This window comes from Lemur catta, chromosome 9, assembly GCF_020740605.2.
Source record: "Lemur catta isolate mLemCat1 chromosome 9, mLemCat1.pri, whole genome shotgun sequence".
NCBI classification, from domain to species: Eukaryota; Metazoa; Chordata; class Mammalia; order Primates; family Lemuridae; genus Lemur; species Lemur catta.
The window spans coordinates 20,380,100-20,397,676 of record NC_059136.1 but is presented as its reverse complement, the minus strand read 5'-3'; the positions used below and the strand labels follow the sequence as shown (position 1 = coordinate 20,397,676).

Genomic DNA, 17,577 nt, shown 5'->3' with positions numbered 1-17,577 from the left:
TCTGTCCCTCAGTTGGTGCAAAGTCTCCTTCAGTGTGCCTTCTCATTAGAAAGCGGGGCTGGTGAGTGCCTTGGGGAGGCCTGCCAGAGCCTCTTGGAGCCCAAACACCCTGATTCGGTTCAGTGTGCCCAGCCTGCCCCACGATGTCTCAGCCTGTGTCTCTCTCCCCACAGCCCAGCGTCTGGCCAGGTACCAGGAGGCCGACTCGGAGGAGGAGGAGGTGGTACCCAGAGGCGGCTTGGTGTCCCAGCGTGGCAGCATTGGGAGCCACCAGAGCATCCGAATGATGCACAGAACCCAGAGCACCAAGTCCCACCGGCGCACGGGCAGCCGGGCCGAGGCCAAGAGGGCCAGCATGCTGTCCAGGCACACGGCCTTCAGCAGCCCCATGGTGAGCATGCAGGCAGCCCCAGCACAGCCCAGACTGCCCTCCTGCTAGAGCATCACCACCTTTCTTTCCCACTGCCATTTTTCCCGGTTCATCAAAACTGTCTATATTTAATCACACAAGTACATTGTCGCCTGGTGGTTTGGCTCTGCTCAGTTGGCAGAAGCTTTTCTGGCCAACACCTTCTCCCCACTGTTGTATCTTTTCCCAAACACTGGCACGGCCCCTTTGCCACAGTTTCTAAGGCTGGGTGGTTGCCAGGTGAGCCACCCAGATGGGGTGATGGAGAGGAAGCCCATCCTGCCAAATGAAATGAATAAAACATCATCAGAAGTAGATGACAACTGTGAAAAAGCAAAGCCAGATCCCCTCAAAAAAGTTTTAATTAGATAAACCCAAATCCAACAAACCTCCTTTCTCCTTGGCTTGTCAGCTGCCCGAACATTTGTGAACCACCAGCATCAGGCAGGGAAATTTCCAGAAGTGAGTAACAACCTCTAAAAGACCCTTTCACTTCTGAAACATTTTAAGAACAGAGGGGAAGAATCCATTTGCTCACTTTGTGGTGGTTTTATTCTTTCGCGTCCTTCTAAACCCCTAAACAAGCTGCAATTTAAACAGGGGTGACCTAGGATTATGGGCACCGATCTGTGGGTTTCTGCAGGGCTCCTGCGAGTGGGGAGCCCTCACACTTGGCAGGAGAGAAACTACCTTGGAACAAATTTTCCTGACAGCATTTTTCAATATGTTTCATGAGTATTCAAAATACTCAAATTTTCACAACTAGCAACTTAGTGATTCAGTCAGAGATTGATGTCCATGGAAGTTTATCAATGTGTTATTTACATCAGCAAAACCATGAAAGAAATTTAAATGTCTGATGATACACAGATGGCCAAATACATTGTGGTATGTACATTTCGAAGTTGTCAAAAAATGTATTTTCAAATAATTCTTAAAAGCCTGGAGAAGTTCAGGCAATAATAAAGTTTTGGGGAAAATGGAAATAGCCAATATGTATACAAAATATTTTGATTATGTAAAATGTAAATGTAGAAAAAAAAGACTGAGAGGAAATGCAGGATCGTTTTTCAAAAAGTAGGTATTGTTTCCTGGGGTGGGGTGGAGTGATGAAGATTTGTTGAATTTTTCTAGAGTAACACATGTTCCTTTATAGTAAGATATTCCAAGATATGTTATTTTAAAGAACATGTATATTTTATCATATATAATAAGAATATATGCATTTTCATATGTAAGTTATATATTTTTATACAATTAAAATTATAAATAATGTACAATTATAAAATGGCATTATATGCATGTGTGAGATGAAGTTCTGTTTACAGCTTATAATAAAATGAAGGTGCCTTAAATAGTCAAGTGCCAACACGCTCGGCAGTTTACCGGGTCAGACTCACCGATTGCTCATCTGTCTTTGCTTCCCAGGAGAAAGACATCACGCCCGATCCAAAGCTGCTTGAGAAGGTGAGCGAGTGTGACAGGTGCCTGGCTGTGGCGCGGCACCAGGAGCACCCGCTGGCCCACCTCTCGCCCGAGCTCTCTGATGTTTTCGATTTCTTCATCGCGCTTACTATCTGCAACACAGTAGTTGTCACGTCCCCGGATCAGCCACGACAAAAGGCAAGTTCTGGAGTATCCCTGGGAACCCACAGCACCCTTCTCTGCTGGCACCACGGTTGTTAGTCCTCCCAAGGGTACATGCTCCTCCCTCTCAGCTTCAAGGGGGATGCAGCAGGATGCTTTGTACAGGGCAGAACAGCTCTGTGGTTCTGCAGTGTCACCCCCAGGCTGCAGTGGGCAGGGGCCGGGTTTGGGGCCAAGTGGCAGAGGATGGACCACCGGAGGCCTGAGCCCAGGATGGGAGGGACACAGAGCAGCCAGCAGGGCCAGCCTGGGGTGGACAGGTGGGCATTGGGAGGCCCCACCTGCCTCAGTGCTTCCCCTACTGCCTGGCCTCTGGCAGGGCCAGCCCATGTGGGCAGAGACTGCTCAGAGACTGCCCACCATGGCCTACCCTGGGCCTCAGGCTCCCAGATTCACTCAGGAGAGAGGCCAAAGCAGGCTGGGGGCCCAGACTCTGGGCCATGACACTTGCACATGAATCCTGACTTTACCACGGTGCTGCTTTAGACAACTCATGCCCTCCTGTGCCTCAGGTACCTCATCTGGATGTAGCTGGTGCTGAGGATTTATGGAAAGGGCTCAGAGCCCAGCGTGGCTCACAAAAAACATATCTGATATTAATAACTAATTTAACATTGTCCTTCCAGAAATGGCCAAGAATTATTGGAAGGTTGCTTAGGGTGGAGGAAAGAATACCCAAGTTGGCACTCAAGTTTGTTTTGGTTTGGTCTAATATTAACATTCTCTGCCAAGAGAGGAAACGTTGTGTGTGTGAAAGGACCCTCTGCCACCCAGGTGCCCCTCAGCAAGTCCTGCAGGTGGGCCAGGCAGTGAGGGAATACGTGTGATCTTCTGATGGACACAATGATGGTTCCCTCAGCTGTCTCCTGACTGCTTCTCTTGCAGGTGAGGGTGAGGTTTGAGCTGAAGTCCCCGGTGAAGACCATAGAGGACTTCCTCCGCAGGTTCACACCCAGCCGCCTGACCTCAGGTTGCAGCAGCATTGGGAATCTGGCCACCAACAAGTCCAATCACAAATCGGGGTCCAACTTCCTGTCCAACCTGTCCAGCAACAGCACACTCCTCAGGCTGGAGGACAAGCTAGGCCAGTCCACCCCAGCCATCGCCAGCAACGGCTACAGCAGCCAAGCCGGCAACTGGGCCCCAGAGCCCACCAGGGAGCAGGAGCCAGAGCTGAAGAAGGAGGAGCTGGAGCTGCGGTACGAGGCTGAGAGCCCCGACGAGGCGGCGCTAGTGTACGCGGCCAAGGCCTACAACTGCGTGCTAGTGGATCGCCTACACGACCAGGTGTCGGTGGAGCTGCCCCACCTGGGCCGCCTCACCTTCGAGCTCCTGCACACGCTGGGCTTTGACTCCATCCGCAAGAGGATGTCAGTGGTAATCCGCCACCCAATCACCGACGAGATCAACGTCTACACCAAGGGGGCCGACTCAGTGGTCATGGATCTCCTGCTGCCCTGCTCCTCAGGTAGGGCCCCCTGCCCGGCTGCACCCCAGCTCTGGGGAGAAAGTTCTGAGACATCTACTCACCTATTCCCTTCCCTTGGGTGAAGTGATTTTCATTCATCCCTTTTCTAAAGCAGTGCCCATCAGAGAATTGCATGGCATCTCTGCATCCCTGTTCCCTCGTTGGAAGGGTTTGGACTAGAACGCATTCAGGGCGCTTCACCTCCTAGACAGCCCCCTACCCAGAACAGTGGAGTTGGGGATTACTTGGGGAGTGTCGGGTTTTAAATATGAACAGTGAAGGTTGAGAATCCTTAGACTAGTAATTCTGGAAAGTTCCTTCCTGCCCTGTGGACCTGGGGTAGCTTCAAGGTCCAGGCCTCAGAGGGGGCCCAGGAAGTGGGGGCCCCTAGCTAGGTCCACTGCCCTCTGTCCTGACTTGGGGCCAAGCAGTCCCAGTGGGTCCCCACACATACTAGAGTCCCGTTTAACTTTCAGGTTGAAACAGAGTTTGAAAACCACTGGTATAGAGGGTAGAACGTTGCCAGCAAAAGAGCTTCCATCTCTTTCCAGCAAGCCCCTAGCACAGTGCCTGGTGTAACATAGGCACATGGCATCAGCGAGGTCCCTTTTCCAAGTCTCTGGCTCCTTCCCTTTAAGATTCACTTGCCTGGGAGCTGCGGGTGTGATTTTGCTGCTTCGTGTGGTCGTCAAGGCCTGAACCTCAGGCTGCTCTTTCCTTCTCCCACAGCCTACTGTGTAGTTCACTCGCCATTGCTGCCATTCAGTAAATCAGTAAACACTCTTTACCTGAGTGAATACATCCATGTACAAGCAAGAATTCACCTTCTTCATTTATCATCTCAATAAGCTCAAACTCTTTATTGGGGAAATATCATTTGTAAAGCATAGAGGAAAGGGGAATATCACTTTGGGCAATTTAAACCGCACGTGTCAAAACCACGAAGAGAAGCCACCCTCCTTCCTTTAAGGGCCTCCCTGCAGGCTGCGAGTGTCAGCCACCAGTGGCCTCATGGTGGAGATTCCAGGTGCAGCCCACTGCAAGGCACAGCTGCCTCAGCCCTGCTGTGTCGTGGGTCAGGGGGCATGTGAGTCATCTTTGCAGACTGTGACAGGAGCAATCTGTCTGGCACTGTGCCACCAGCCTCTCCGGGGCCCAGATGCAGCCTCAGGGTCCTTCAGCCTGGACCCCTCAGTGCCGTACCGGCCAAGCAGCAGAGGTGCTGAGCAGCGCTGGTCCCACCTCTGCATGTGGCATTGCTGTTTACCTAAGGAGCCCGTTACCACAGGTGGACAAGCTACAGAGAGCCTGAGTTGCTGGTGAATGTCACAAAGAAGGGGCTAATGTTGCATGAATATCATCTAAACGCAATGTGAACTTTGTCATGACTTTAGCCTGAAATCAGCAACCCCCAGCCTCACCCTGGTGAGCGCAGGAAAGCTGGGCTGACCGAATCCCTCTGGGGGTCCACACTCTAGCTCCCCAATGCAGTCTCTTCTTAGGCTTCCCCCAGCTCCCCTCCCCTCCCCTCTCCCCCTCGATGATGGTCTATGTGGGGCTTGAGTTCTTTCCACCCTCATGTACTCTCCATCAGAATGTAGACCCATCCCAGCACTCATGAAGAGCCAGTCCCACAAACCCTAGCATCTGTTTTCTGCAGTGACCACCTAGCCGTCGGTGCAGCCTGGATCTGTAAGGGAAAAGTCGCCTAAGAATGAGGAGCAAAGACTTGTCAGAAGTGGCACAGGTGTGTGTGTGTGTGTGTGTGTGTGTGTGTGTGTGTGGAGGAGGGGAGAGCAGGGCCAGGTGCTCTCTGCCCCCAGGCACTGTGCAGATGTCCCCACACAGAAACACCCCAGTGTCCACCCTCGTCTGGGGCACCCAGGGTCCTGAGGGTTGGCTCAGTCCATTTTGTTTTGACCAACGAGGTTAATCTCAGCATCATAGCCCCGTGCGGCTGCTCCTTCTGCCCAGTGCTCCCCTCCCCTCTCCTCTCCCGCAGACAACAAGGTGCTTTATTATTCTTCTTCTAATTTCAAAGCCCCTCAGAAAGCTCTTTGCTCAAAGAACAGTCAGAATGTGGGAAAAGGTTATCCACACCTTCTAAGAATGTTATCGTGATACCAGGAATACAATGACGGTCGAAATCAAGATGACTTTGAACATCATCTTTTCAGGAAATCTATTAATACCTAAAGCAAAGTAATCTAGGGCAACTCTTTTTTTCTTCCCATCGTTGACCCCTTAGGGAGCCTTTTCTGACACATTTTTTCTAATTCTCCTTTCATGACATTTTAATAGCACAGATGTACTGTACATCTGTTTATGTTCTGTACGTGTATCTGCTTTGTACGTGAGAGAGTAAGATGTATCCCTCCCCAAGAACCAATCGTCGTCCCCTTGAAGGCTCTGTCACCTCTATGGAGAATGCACCCTGGTCTAGGAGATGAAAGAGTGTTTCCTGCCAGGTCTAGTTTATCATGGGGTGGACTTAGAATAGTGGACAAGCCTTCCCAGGCCTGCAGCGTCATGGCTGGCCATAGGGTTTCCAGATTAGCAAGCAAAATATATAGAGTATGCAGTTAAATTGGAATTGCAAATGAACAAATTTTTTTAGTGAAAGTATGTCCTATGCAATATTTAGGCATTGTTGATTCTGGCAACACTATTAGTGAGGGATGTTCTGAAGATAGAAACTGCACTTTCTATTATCTGTAATTTTTCATTAATGAGAAGAATGTTACCTCCATTTCATAGGCTGGACAAAAGGATGCCGGATCACTTTTGATGAGGTTTTTGTTTTCATGAGCTTCTCATTTCAACAAAGGATGTTAGGAACAGCCAAAAATTTTCATTTTGATGAGTTTCCTTTATAAAAATAACAGCTAATTTTTACTTTGAGTTCTGTATGAAAATGTGTGTACTGTTTGCAGGTGATGAAATAGACACGAGGTAAGTCTAGGAGGGCTGAGGGCATTCTGCGGGGTGCTGCGGTTCTTACCCACGTTTCCGCTTGTGCTCCAACCTAGATGACGCCAGAGGAAGGCATCAAAAAAAGATCCGTAGCAAAACTCAGAATTTCCTGAACATGTACGCGGTAGAAGGCCTGCGCACCTTGTGCATCGCCAAGAGGGTGAGTGGCCCCACCTCCGCCAGGGTGCACCTGCTGGTGGCACTGCAGCAGTGTGTAGCACTTGGCGCGGCACTCAACAGCGTGTCTTACTTAGGTTCTGAGCAAAGAAGAGTATGCCTGCTGGTTGCAAAGCCACTTAGAAGCAGAATCCTCCCTGGACAACCGCGAGGAGCTCCTCTTCCAGTCAGCCATTCGCCTGGAGACAAATCTGCACCTGCTGGGTAATGAGCTTGGGAGCTGCATGTCCCATGGAGTGGTGTCGACTTTGCGGCGATGCCCTGGAGGGGGAGGTGATGCGGCTCCACACACGCTGGGCTCGGCTGAGCAACTGCCTGGCCTGGCACTAGCGTGGCCCCCAGGTTGGAGGGTCCAGGATTGAAGCTTCTCCCCACACCCGTTTCTGTGGGGCTCAGGTGCTGCCCCCTGAGGACCCTCAGATGGCCACCAATTTACCTCCCCTTAAACCCTGATTTTCCATTAAAAATAGGAGGAGCAAGGCTTCTGACAACTGATGGTTGGAAGAGTTCCTCTACCCTCCCTCACCCCCAACCCCCACCCCAGGAAACAAAGAGAAATTTTTGGGCCCCAGAAACTGCTGCCTGTTGCATCTTATGTGTTGAGTGTTTCACAGAGCCGGTGTGGATCAAAAGAAAATGGGCTCATTTTTACCAAAATATGTTCATATCTCTTGCTGTATTCATATTAGTATTTAATAAATACTAGTTAGTATTAGTAATAAATTAAGGTATTTATTACTTTAATGCTTATTTTAATATTTAATTTCATATTTAAAATATTTAATTGATTTCATAGTCATTAAAGCATCTGTTAAATTAGCAGAGTCATTGTATACGTGCTGTACACAAGGAGCTGGCTTGGAGGGTGCCGTACAGCCGCTTCCATGCTGGGTGCTGTTGGTCAATCCCACTCCTCCTGTGCACGGCCCTGGGAAGGTCACCTTCACTGAACCCAGAAAGGCTGTCGTTCACCTGGCCTCATTTTCTGGGCAAACGAGTTGGGATTCCTAGATATCTGTATCTACATATGTCATATAAAGTATAGTTAGTATTTAATAAGATATTGCACACTAGGAATAGCACATACACGCACACACTTTATATCTTATGGGAAGCCCTGCACTATTCCAAAAGCCCTGGGATCCGGAGCCCAGCAGCATAACGAGCAAAATCCCTGATGTGAATTAAGTGAAATGCCTCAAAAATGGCTGTGCCTGCTTTAGGCCACTAGGGTTTGATTTACCAAGCCAGGACTGCTATCACCTAGATTGGGCTGCTCAGAAAGACACTGTGTGCAGACCGTGGGAGAAGAGTCAGCCCGCAGTTCTCCTGGACGCGCCTGCCCAACCTCTCTGACCAGCCTTTTCTCAAGCCCGTCACTGAGGTGCTGTCCCTGGGGGCAGCTTTCCTCCTGGACAGCTCTAACCTCTCAGATGCAGTGAAGTCTGCCTCCTGTACCTTCTCCTGAGGGCTGCTGGTCCCACTCGCTAGAATGATGCAGACGAACTCTCTTCCCTTTTCCATATGGTGAGACCTTGGCTGTTTGAGGACACAGCTGTGAGTCGCCAAGCTGTCCCTCCTCCACCTTGCCTTCCCTCGGAGCCCAGGAGCCCTGACTCAGTTATCCAGCCCTGATTGCCCTTACTGGCCATTCGAGCTTGGGCAAGTGGCTCGGTCTTTTTTGCATCCCAGTTTCCTTATCTGCTACCAAGGGAGTGGGGATAGTAATCTCAGTGTCTCAGGGGCTGGTGAGGGTGAAAGGAAGGGCTGCCATGGGGCGCTGGGAGGTGTCAGCAGCTGTGTGGGGGTAAGTCTCGTGTTGCTGCTTCCGCACCCCTGACAGCCCAGCTGGCCTCTTCTCTATGGGCTCCCTGGTGGGCGGGCATCCATCACCTCCCTTGGCCCAGATGCTGTATCTCTGTTAACATATCCTGAGTTTTTAACAGCCCCAGTACCATCTAGGCTCGTAGAGGACTTGAGATCAACTCATCTTCCTAGGTGTTTGTCACAGGAGTTTTCTCCTTGCTCGAATTCTGTAATTTTTCCTTGGGCAACTATGTGAACATCTAAAAACAGGATATTATACTGATCACCTGTTCCAGTTCTTTCTATGGGGGGTTGGTGTCTTGGCCATCAGGGTTGTTCAGATTTCTGATTCAGCCACATTCTGCTGTCATCCTGAGGCAGATTGTGTCCCTCCGGGCCCGTATTAAAATGCCCCTGATCTGCGTCAGTTAGAGAACCACTGGATTGCCCACAGTGGGTACCAGTTGTGTACTGGAGACTTCTCATGCCTGCTGGTGACAGTCCATTGATAAGTTTTCAAGCATTTTGCAGTAGCCTTTTTCTATTTAGCATAAACTTACGGGAATTTCACATCGCCTTTTCATACTATGTTGATAGACTGAAGTCAGCCAAGGTGGGAGGGAGTATTTATATTATAGAAATGGGCAAATGCAATAAATCAGCCTCCCTCCCACATGCAGTTGTTAACCACTTGCCGTCTCCTGCCACCTGGTATGTTCATGTTTCAAGTGATAAGTCCTGAGCAGAAGAATACAAGAGCCACCACCATTGTAGTGTCATAGCTGACCCATGGGCAGGGCATTTAGGGCACTGGGTTCCAACCCCTCAGCTTCATGTTTGAAAAAAGTTAAGGAAGCTGTTTATATTTTTAATATTCAAAAGCCAAGTACCCCTTTCTAAATTATTTCATCTAGGTGCTTATTGTATTAAATAGCATTAGAGAACCACAAATAAATATCTTCAGTGGAAAGGGTCACCATTCACACTTTGTTCTTGGAATTTTCTTTTCCATAAGGTCTGGGCAGGAAGCTAGATTCAAACGACAGTGTTCTGCTTATGTTCCTCAGTGTCCTTGCTAGTTTCTCTAAATGTCACCTGAAACCTCTGTGTTGGTGAAATCCTTTCCCCTGCCGTTAAACACTGCCCGCACCCCGAGCACAGAGCTGCGTGGTTGCAGTCGGTCTGCTCTGAACTCCACTCCCTGCGCTATGATGCTCAGGAATGCCAGGCTCTCCCCAACGTCAGGTTGTACAGAAGGTGGCTTTTACTCAAAGTCACATAAATTATATTACAAACAAACTACCTCGGAAAGCCAAAGAAAGACACGATGCATCAGATCATTTTATTAATAAAAGGGCCGCTGTCTCCGATCCACTCTTTCTCCTCATCCACGTTTCATGCCGAAGCTGGCAGACCTTCCATAACTCTGTTTCTTAGTTCAGTACTTTTCTGTGCTTGATTCAAACTCACACATTATACTGATGAGACTGGGGGAAGGGAGAGAGGCCAAGACCAGATGGCCACACGGCACCTGGGTGCCAGGAACGTGCTCACGGGGAGCATGGAGGGTGCCCTGCCTTTGTGCCTGAGCAGCTTGTAAGCTCCACACCCTGCCTGATCCTTCCACAGAGACGTGTGGTCTTCAGGTTCAGAGCTCAGTGCAGCACGGGTGCACTGTCCCCTCCTCCTTTCTGGACACTTCTCAAATTTCCACTTAGCCTTCCGGTACATTCCCCAAGTGGGAGCTAGGCCCAGGCTGCAGGAGCTGGAAGAGAGACCAGCCGCTTGCCCCTGAAAAGGGCTTCTGCAGAGCTGGTGATATTCTGCTTCCTGAGCTCAGGGCTGATTACATAGGTATATGATTTGTGAACGTGCAGCCAAAGGTATATTTAAGAAATGTGCACTTATGTGTGTGTGCTATACCTCAATTCTGTCTTCCCCCTCCCTGTGCCCACCACCTCGTCCATTCTAGGAGAAGAAGAGGTAAGGGTGTCTTGATCCTTTTGGGCCTTTTGTTATAGCAATAACAAAATACCACAGATGGGGTGCCTTACCCAGCAGACATGGACTTCTCACAGTTCTGGAGGCTGGGAAGTCCAAGATCAAGGTGCTGGCAGGTCACTGTCTGGTGAGGGCCCTCTTCCTGGCTTACAGATGGGTGCTTTCTTGCTGTGTCCTCACATGGCAGAGAAAGAGAAATGATTTCTCTGGTGCCTCATTTCATAAGGACACTAATCTCATCCTGGGGGCCCCACCGTCCTAGTCTAGACTTAATCACCCCCACAGCCCCCACATCCTAATACTATTACACTGGGGATTAGGGCTTCAACCTATGGGTCTGGGGGCACAAACATTCAGTCCTTAGCAGTATCCCACCACAGGGGCAGTGTGGCATAAGGAGTAGAGAACTGACCAGGGCTCAAGCCCCAGGGCCGGGGGCCACAGCTCACTTCTGGATCAGAAAAGACAGACGTCGTCTCACCAAGTTGTAAACAGATGAAAAAACTAAGGCAGGCTCAAGCATATTTCTGCACTGAATAATATTTTTTCCCAATATACTAAGACCAAAAATGGAAAACCTGCCTCATGAATTCTTCATGTTTGTGGAAAAAGCATAGTCAGGATAATGTTGCTTTCAAGAAATAATGGATTTGTCTGTGCAGTGTGTCTCAATAGCGACTGGTAATAAGCATTGTTGAAAATGAACATTTTGAATTTTATTCACCAGAAACTTTACATGGGATGGGTAATTTTTAAGACTTTTTTTATCCCTCAGAATGTCAACATTCCCAACACCTTCCCATGCGCTTTATTTTCAGGTTATCTGTAAAGTTACAAGTTAGCTGCTGCATGTTAGAAAGTAGCCGAGGTATTCTGCTGTAAGTACACGTAATTATGTTCGGTGACTCACAGCTGTTCTTACACATTCTCGACTGAGTCACGTCGAGAGAGCTGTGGACAGCGTCTACCACCGTGTTGAAATGGTGAATGCCCAAACCGTGCTTCCAGACGGAACTTCCTGTCACCGAGTGGCAGATAACTGGCTGCCAAGCCCTGAGCAGGTCCCAGTCAACAGGGGCTGTGCCAGCGCCCGTCTTTGCTGTGTTTGGGGTGTGGTATTTGCACCCCAGCACAATGTAGAGACACGTGAGGAGGGGCTCACTCACACTGTTGTACCTTTTACCAGGTGCCACTGGGATTGAAGACCGCCTGCAGGAGGGAGTCCCTGAAACCATCGCTAAATTGCGTCAAGCAGGCCTGCAGATTTGGGTTCTCACTGGTGACAAACAAGAAACAGCCATTAACATTGCACGTGCCTGCAAACTGCTGGACCATGAAGAGGAAGTCATCACCCTGAACGCCGAATCCCAGGCAGGTGGATTTGGGGATGGCTCTGCTTCCCCACTCCCGATGGGGTGGTCTCATGTCCAATGGATCCCCTAGGCGGGGCTCTGCTGGAAGACTGCTTGGTGGGGGATGGGGAGGGGCTTCCACTTCTGGCAGCTGCTGTGAGAAGGACCCTTGCCCTTTGCATTCCTCTTGGCACCTGTGTTGTGTTTCTGGGGCTTGTCACTGCCTGGGAAGATGTGGAATTTGCTGGAATTTCTTAGTACCAAAGGAATGTACATCTGGGCTTTATTAATGCAAAGTTTACCCTGCCTTTTCCTGACATACTGTTCATGTCAGTAGCGTCAGAGAATTTTTTTGTGATTCCACGTGTGCCTAAGAAGTGGAGCCAGGACAGTGGATTATTTAGCACTGACTTCTCAGCCCCTCAGCTGTCCTGGGATGCCTCAAGAGGCACTGGGGTTTTTTTTTTTTTTTTCTTTTTTCATCCAGTTGCCTTTATCCATTTAAACCTGCAGGGATGTGAGGAGTATCTACTTCATGTATTGCCCTGGTCTAGGCTCTGAATCCTCGCATGAGCTCCTACTCAAAACATTCCCCTGAGCTGGCTCTCAGGCTTCCTGAACAGAGCAGGGACCCTCCTTGCTGTGCCCGACCCACTCCTCCCTGGCCTTCCCAGCATGACCAAGGCCGCCGCAGGTCCTCTGGAGCTCATGTTCACATCCCCCCAACTCTTCTCAGTCCTCACAGTGTCAACTGTCAAGACCCCGGGACTCCGTGCTGAGAGCCACTTTGGAGAGTCCCATTCTGAGACGGCCTTGGTAGAGAACATTTCTGCTCCCTGAGTTATTACAGCAGCCCCTGACCCATCTCCTGGCCTCTGGAGCCTTCCCCTCCTTGCCACCCATCTGTAAATGTAGCAAAGGCTGCCTGCTAACGCTCTCATGTCTGCGCAGACACCATTGCGAGCCCTCCCTTCACCTCCAGCCAGTGGCTCTAAAGTCCCTTTCGATCCAGACTCCCACCATTCCAAGGCCTGCCCTCTCTTCGCTTCCGCATCGGCCAGAACGCCCCCTCCTTCTCCTACTCCCAGGCCCCCTGCTTCAAAGCCTGCGCCTTGGCCAGGGCCTTTTTTTTTTTTTAAGGGATTTCTTCAAGAAAGTTTAGAGATTTATGCTTAACAGTTGACCTGATGACCTGTTCATTGCTGGATTTAATTTTTTTTTAATTAGTGTACAGTAAAATTCACTTTTTTGTTATATAGTTAACATGAATTTTAACACATGCACAGATTTGTGTAACCACCACCATAACCAAGATGCAGGGGAGCATCACTCCCCAAAATTCCCTCATGCTACTCTTTTATAGCTGTAACTTCCCTCTTTCCCTAAGCCCTGAAAGCCCCTGACCTGTTCTCCATAACTATAGTTTTGTCTTTTCTAGAATGTGAAGCAGCATAATAGAGCGTGTAACTTTGGGAGGCTGGCTTCTTCCCCTCCTCATAGCATCTCTGAGATTCTTCTGAGTGCTGGTGTGCCTGTAGTTTGTTCCCCCTTCCTGCCGAGTAGTATCCCATGATACGGGTTGCCGCACATTGCATATCCATGCACTCCATGAAGGACATTCGAGTCGTTCCTCTTTTTTGACAGCTATGAGTAGAGCTGCAATAAACGTTTGTGTACAGGTTTTTGTGTGGACATACGTTTTTACTTCTTTAGGGTAAATCCCTAGGAGTGAGATTGCTGAGTCAGATGTTGAATGTGTGCGTCTAAGTTTGTGACAAGCTGCCCACCTGTGTTCCAGAGTGCTGTGCTGTTTGCTCCAGTCCTCATCAGCACTTGGTATTGTCGTTGATTTTTTTTTCTGTCAGCCATTCTAATGGGTGTGTAGTGGTATCTCATTATGGTTTTTAATTTGCATTTCGCTAGTGGCTAATGAAGTTGAACGTCTTTTCATGTGCTTATTTTCCATTCATATGTCCTCTTTGATGAATTGTCTATTCAAATATTTTTCCATTCTTTAATTGAGTTGTTTGTTTGCTTTTGAGCGTTCTTTATATATTTTGTATATAAGTCCTTTGTCAGATATGTGATTTGCAAAATATTTTATCCCTGTCTTGTCTTTTTATTCTCTTAATAGTGTCTTTCACAAAACAAAGATTTTTAATTTTGATGAATTTTGATTCACTTTTTTTTATGGATCATGCTTTTGATGTCATGTCTAAGATGTGCCTAACCATGAAGATTTTCTCCTTTGTTTTCTTCTAAAAGCATTACAGTTTAACATCTTTATCTACAGACATAATCCATTTCATATAAATTTTTATATAAGGTATGAAGTTTAAACTTCATCTTTCTGCATGTAGCTGTCCAATTAATCCAGCACCATTGACTTGAAACTACCTTTTTTCCATTGAATTGTCTTTGAACCTTTGTCAAAAATCAATTAGTCATATTTGTGTGGGTCTATTTCTAGACTTTCTATTCTGTTCTATTGATCTATGTGTCTTATTCCTTCATTAATACCATGCCATATTGACTGCACTAGTTTTATTACTATAGTTTTTTATATGTCTTAAAAATAGGTGATGTGATTCCTCCAACTTAATTCTTATTTAGAATGGTTTAAGCAAGTCTGTTCATTTGCCTTTATATTTTAATTTGAAATCAATTTTTCCCTATCTACAAAAATTCCTACTGAAATTTTGGTTTGAATTGTGTTAAATTTATAGATCAATTTGGGGAAAGAAGATATTTTTATTATGTTGATTGTTTAATCTAAGAACATGATATATCTCTCAATTTTTTAGGTCTTCTTTCACCAACATTTTATAATTTTTAGGATACATATCATATATATATTTTATTATATATATACCCAAGTACAGATGCTCCTCGACTTAAGATGAGGTTATGTCTTGATAAACTCATTGTAGGCCAAAATATCATAAGTTGAAAACGTATAAATCCATCATAAAGTTGAAAAATCTTAAGCTGAATGATTGTAAGTGAGGGACTATCTGTATAACTGTATAACATTTTTGGAAGTAATATAAATAGTATTTTAAAATTTTATCTTGCAATTGTTTATAGTACAGTAACCCTTGAACAACATGGGGATTAGGTGTGCCAAAACCCATCCCCCACCAAGCAGTCAAAATTCTGCATGTGACTTTTGACTCCCCAAAATCTTTACTAATAGCCTTCTGTTGATTAGAGAAGCCTTACTGATAAACATAAATAGTTAACTAACACAAATTTTTGTTATATGTATTATATATTGTATTCTTACAATAAGAGAAGCTAGAGAAAAGAGAATGTTATTAAGAAAATCATGAGGAAGAGAAAATATATTTACTGTTCATTAAGTGAAAGTGGATCATCATAAAGGTCTCATCTTTGTTGTCTTCACATTGAATAGGCTGAGGAGGAGGAGTAGGGGTTGGTCTTGCTGTTTCAGGAGTGGCAGAGGCAGAAGGAAATCTGAATGTAAGTGGACTCTCAAGAGTTCAAACTGTATTGTTCAGAGGTCAACTGTATATAGAAATATAATTGATTTTGTATGCTAACTTTATATTCTTTGTTTCACTAAGCATGCTTATTAGTTCTAGGAATTTATTTTAGATTCTTTGGAATTTTCTATGAGTCAATCATGTCATCTGCTAACAAAGAGAGTTTTCCTTCTTCCTTTCCAATCTGCATGCCTTTTGTTTCTTTTTCTTGCCTTTATTGCACTGGTTAGGACTTCTAGTATGAGGTTGAATAGGAGTAGTGAAAGTGGACATCGTTGCCTTATTTCTTATGTCAGAGAGAAAACATGAGTCTGTTACCATTGAGTATAATGTTAGCTGTATGTGTCCTGTAGGTGCTCTTTATCAGGTCGAGGAAGTTTCTTATCTAAGAGTTTTTTAAATCATGAATGGATGTTGAATTTTGTCACATGGTTTTTCATACGATTTTTCTTCTTTCAACTACAAATATGGTACATTACATTCATTTTGCAAATAATGAACCAGACTTGTGTTCCTAGAATAAACCCCGGTAGTTCATGATATTCTTTTTATATATTGCTGGATCCTATTTGCTAATATTTTGTTGAGGATTTTATTATCTATATTTCTGAGGAATACAGGTCAGAAGTTTTTTTTATTTAAAAACAAAATTTAGCATCAAGATAATGTTGGCCATCCTCATTAATTATTATTAATAATTTATGAACCCAATACTCATAAGTTATTTAGAAGTGTTTATTTTGTTTCCAAGTGTTTTGGGGTTTCTGTTGTCTTTCTGTTACAGACTTCTAATCTAATTCCATTATGGTCAGAGAACATGCTTTTTTATGATTTTAATTATTTTAAATTTGCTAAAGCTTATTCGTTTGTTGGTTTTTTAGTGACCCAGTGTATGGTCTATCTTGGTAAATGTTCATACGCACCTGAAAAGAATGTGTATTATGCTGTTGTTGGCTGGTGTGGTCTACAAGTGTCAATTATATCTAGTTGGTAAAGGGTGTGATTCAGTTGTATATTAGGTGTTAGCAAACATAAGATGTTCCAAGTTTCTTTATGGCATGATTTCCCTTTTGTCTGAAGAATTTCTTTTAGCACTTCCTTGAGAGCAGTTCTACTGGCAACAAATTCTGTTACTTTCCTTCATCAAAGAATGTCTTTAGTTCACCTTCATTCCTGGAGGGTATTTTCACTGGACATAGAAGATTGAAATGGCAATTCTTTCCTTTCATCACTTGAAAAATTTTGTTTCAATTCTGGTTGCTACTGGGAAATACAAGTCATTTGAATCATTGTTACCCTATAACTAATGAATTGTTTTTACCTGGCTGCTTTTAGGATTTTTTCCTTTTTGGTTTTAGGCAGGTTGATTATGATGCGTTTGGGTATGGATTTCTTTAGGGCTATACTCTGGGATTTGCTAAGATTCTTGAATCTGTGGGGTTAGTTATATCTTTCACCAAATTTGGGGAGTTTTCAGCCATTATTTCTTCAAACACTTCTGCACTATGCTTTTTCCTTACCATCCGGTAGGCTGAGGACTTGAATGCTAGGCTTTTTGGTATTGCCTGCAAGGTCCCTGAGGCTCTCTTCATATACTTTTTCCAACCGTTTTCTCTGTTGTTCAGGTTGGATCATTTCTATTGATCTATCTTTGAGTCCACTGGCTCTTTCCTCTGTAATCTTCATTCTCCTACTGAGCCTATTCAGTTTTTTTTAAATAAACTTCATATACAGCATGGTTTCAGATTTCCAGAAAAAGTGTGAAGACAGTACAGAGATTTCCCATATATACCATACACCATTTCTCCTATTATTAATCTTACATTGGCATAGTACATTTGTTGTATTAATGAACCAGATTGATACATTATTACTTTCTAAGCCCATAGCATATTCAGGTTGCCTTGGTTTTTACCTAATATCCTTTTCTCATCCAGGATCCCACATTACATGTAGTCTTCATGCCTTCTTAGGCTCTTCTTGGCTGTGACAGTTTCTCAGACTTTCTTCGTTTTTAATGACCTTGAAAGTTTTGAAGAGTACTGGTCAGATATTTTGTAGAATGTCCCCATATTGTTTTATGAGTAAAATGAAGGTGCAGGTTTTGGGGAGGAAGACCACGGAGATAAAGTGCCACTTTCATCGTGTCATATCAAGGGTACACACTATCAACATGACATCACTGCCGCTGTTGCCCTGGTGAGTGTCAGGTTTATCTGCTGTAAGCTTACCTTTTTT

At 45.8% G+C, this 17,577-nt stretch overlaps 1 protein-coding gene across 1 annotated transcript in view; it reads left to right on the top strand.

The window, feature by feature from the left end:
* ATP10A (ATPase phospholipid transporting 10A (putative)) overlaps positions 1-17,577 on the top strand; it is a 144,874-nt gene that overhangs the window by 113,070 nt on the left and 14,227 nt on the right. The window contains exons 8-13 of the mRNA XM_045560379.1: positions 174-391; positions 1,838-2,032; positions 2,942-3,524; positions 6,554-6,657; positions 6,752-6,878; positions 11,668-11,852. Of these exons, the coding sequence (XP_045416335.1) occupies positions 174-391; positions 1,838-2,032; positions 2,942-3,524; positions 6,554-6,657; positions 6,752-6,878; positions 11,668-11,852 (1,412 nt within the window). The remainder of the gene's footprint in view (positions 1-173; positions 392-1,837; positions 2,033-2,941; positions 3,525-6,553; positions 6,658-6,751; positions 6,879-11,667; positions 11,853-17,577) is intronic.